This window comes from Papaver somniferum, chromosome 10, assembly GCF_003573695.1.
Source record: "Papaver somniferum cultivar HN1 chromosome 10, ASM357369v1, whole genome shotgun sequence".
Classification (NCBI taxonomy): Eukaryota; Viridiplantae; Streptophyta; class Magnoliopsida; order Ranunculales; family Papaveraceae; genus Papaver; species Papaver somniferum.
The window spans coordinates 22,528,229-22,531,517 of record NC_039367.1 but is presented as its reverse complement, the minus strand read 5'-3'; the positions used below and the strand labels follow the sequence as shown (position 1 = coordinate 22,531,517).

Genomic DNA, 3,289 nt, shown 5'->3' with positions numbered 1-3,289 from the left:
TATGGACACCAAAATCAAAATATTCCTTTACTTTTACATCACAAAACCATCAAAAGTGAAGATTACCGACATGGGATAAGGCTTTTAGATAACAAAATTTTTACTGATTTTATAAAAGGGGTCCTATAATTGTCCTTGAACGTACCATGTAATTTAAAAGTCCCCTCGTGATTCCACAGGAGTAAGACTTTTCCTTGGTCAGGCAATATATGTTGCAATGTTATCATATAAAAAAAAAAAAAATCTTAATGGTTGAATAGTTTATTGGTTGCGTCCACTACTTTTGTTGTCAGGGAAGTTTTGGCTATTTTCTCTTTCGACAGTCCACTTTACTTAAACGAGCAAACAGCCTAGGACATCCAGAGTTACTGGATTTTCCCCACAGTCTCTTTTCACAAATATATCACAACTTTGATGCACCAGTGGCCAGACAGAGAACAAATTTTCAAAAAGGTCATGAAATTATTTCAGAAAAGAAGACTCAGCACTTAATGCTTTTTTGTCGTTGTTTTTGATGGATGCAAGACATGCCTCATCTTGAAACCCCATATGCGAGGATTAAATGCCTTCTTCTCATCAGGATCATAATGGTCATCTTAAAATTGGCACCATAGGCCATGCTTTATTTACCAAGCTGGAGAATTCCAAGTTAGATATGATCTCAAGAGTTATTATTTCAAGCCAGAAAAACAGGTAAGCCGTAGTAGTTAAACCCCCAGCCAACCTCATTATGGCTCCGTGTAATATTTTTGGTGTGCAACTGGGGGACGGCCCTTAAATTTATGGACCCCCCTTCTTTACTAACTGACACAAATGCGTACATCGTCAAAGCACCAAATACAGTAATTGTCAGAACAAAACAAAGCCAAATCAAGTATATTCATGAACCCCAAACAAGTTACTGGATTTTCATTTCAAAGAATAAAAAAAATACATCAAATCACTAGATTAATTTACATTACACCTTAAGAAGATAAGAAATACCAACAATCTTTTTAACCTTCCATCTTCAACCAAACACCTTCACTAGGGATCAAATCATGAACAACAAACATGTAATACCCACGTGGAGCAATCTTAGGCGTCGGTGGACCAATCACACTTAGCTGATAAACGGTCGTAGACAGCTGAAGAAGACTCGCCACTTTCAACACCAACATTCTCTGATTCATAGCCAAAGAATGTGTAGTAAAAGACGGTGATAATAACGTGACCGATAAATCCTTTTCGGGATAAAACGGTAAGTACAGCGTAACGGTAAACATCCCTTGATATATCAATGATGAGCCAGTGGGTCCTACTGATATGATCCTAGGGCGGAGATTTGAGTACTGATCCGAAAGGTAAGGTGGTGAATAAGCTTCTAGACTCAACTCCGTTGGGTAAGTCACGTCGGTAAAATTGTATAATCTGTGAGGATTACTGCCGCCGACTAAAATACGGCCATCCGGCAATAAGACGGCAGAGGAATGATATAATCTGGGTATGGGTGATGGGTTTAGTACCTTGAATCGCTGATCCGGATCTGGTTCATTTACCAGATAAAGAACCGGATTAACTGCTGATTCCCAACCGGCTGTACCGTTATGAGCTCCGTTAATGATGATCAATTCACCGGTAGGAAGGATTAGCATATCGGACATGACACGTGTCATGGGCATTTCTTCAATTATCCATTCGGGTTTCGGATCAGTCACCTTAATTCGCCCACATGTTTTTGATGCTCCGACGTAACTCCCATGCTGAGCTTGAGCATATGCGCCTGGTGGTGCACCGCCACAAACCATAATCTCTGCTTCCGGCAAGTGGCTTCCCGCCGATGATGAATTCGAACCTGATAAACGTATTGGTAACAAAACTGACGAACCAGTACTTGGATAATTCCTTTTATCATCACCGGGTATCATCGGATATTCTTTTAGAACCCGATTACCCGTGTAATCGAACAAGATTGAACGTCTGTTTGCAAAGATGAACAGATTCCCATCTGGTAATAGATGAAGAAATGGGTAAAGATTGTTCTCATCATAATGATCTCTGGTTTTTTCCAAGAACCCTAAATAATAAGAAGAATTTCCGGTACCGGGTTGCTGTTGTTTTCTTGGAAAGAATTCATAACTGAAAGCTCTTCTTCCACCAACAATTATAATTCTATCATCAGGAAGAATTTGATTACTTGAATACCATCTTCTAACAGAGAGATACTCAGGTACTTCAATCCAATCACAATTTTGATTCTGCTGCTGCTGTTGACAAGGAGATATAATACGAATAACACGATCACCATCATTATAACCCCCAGTTTGAACTAGGGTTCCATTTGAAATAACAGAACCAGAAGAACACCAAGTATCAGTCTGAACCATTAATGGTGATATTGAGTTATAAGAAATATCATAAATCAAAGAATGAGCTGTACAATCAGTAGTTAAAGCAACATCATTTGAATCAAACCTACATACACTAAAGGGTAATGATAGATTAGAAGCACCGAAATCAGTTCTATCAAAGATGACAACTTTATTATTATTCAGTACTTGCATATGCATTGCTGATATCCCAATACTCTGTTTTAAAAGAACCCATTTCCCACCATTGATCTTGGGTGGTAACGGGAATGATTGAATTTGATAAGATGAAATTGAAGAGAAAATAAAGAAGATGAAGTTGATGATGAAGAACAAGAACGGGTGATTCTTGAATTCCATCATCAAGAAACGGGTTTAATTTTCTGATTCTGGGTTTGTTTCTCTCTTGTTGTGTGTTTATTTGAAAGGGAGGAGGGGAGTATTTACGTAGAAACAGAGTTTGGTACGAGATAAAAGGAAACAAATTTAACAGCACGGGACTGACTGACCGAAGTTGAAAAATTCAGAGTGTGAGTGAATTTACTAAGAAAAGTCATAATGAGATGACGGTAGTAGAGTTGTTGGACTGCGTGAGTAACTGAGTACATGAGAGATAAGCAGATATATGTGCAGAGTGTAAAGACCAAATCTTAAGTCTTTTTTATGTCAGTGACACGAAATTACCACTTTTAGGGTTCATAATACTTCATACCCTCAAGGAACAACATTGTTTTGTTTGCCTCGGCCAAGATACTATGGGTATCCTGGTATTCATGGGGACCGCCTTACTCTCGGCGGATAGGGATAATCAAAAGCTAGCTACCAGTCTGACACTGCCGTTTTAACCTCTGTGATAGAAATGAATGTGTGTATTGATACACGAAATACCGTAATTGAGCTAAAATCAGACGTACATGGGGCAAATTAAATGTAACAAATTT

The 3,289-nt window shown here is 38.5% G+C and overlaps 1 protein-coding gene across 1 annotated transcript; it reads right to left on the bottom strand.

Annotated features, from left to right (window-relative positions):
- Positions 1–883: 883 nt before the first annotated feature.
- On the bottom strand, positions 884–2,923 carry LOC113317366 (aldehyde oxidase GLOX-like). Its single transcript, XM_026565489.1, has one exon. It carries the CDS (start codon positions 2,709–2,711, stop codon positions 996–998), a length of 1,716 nt encoding a protein of 571 aa, XP_026421274.1. The 5' UTR covers positions 2,712–2,923; the 3' UTR covers positions 884–995.
- Positions 2,924–3,289: the final 366 nt, after the last annotated feature.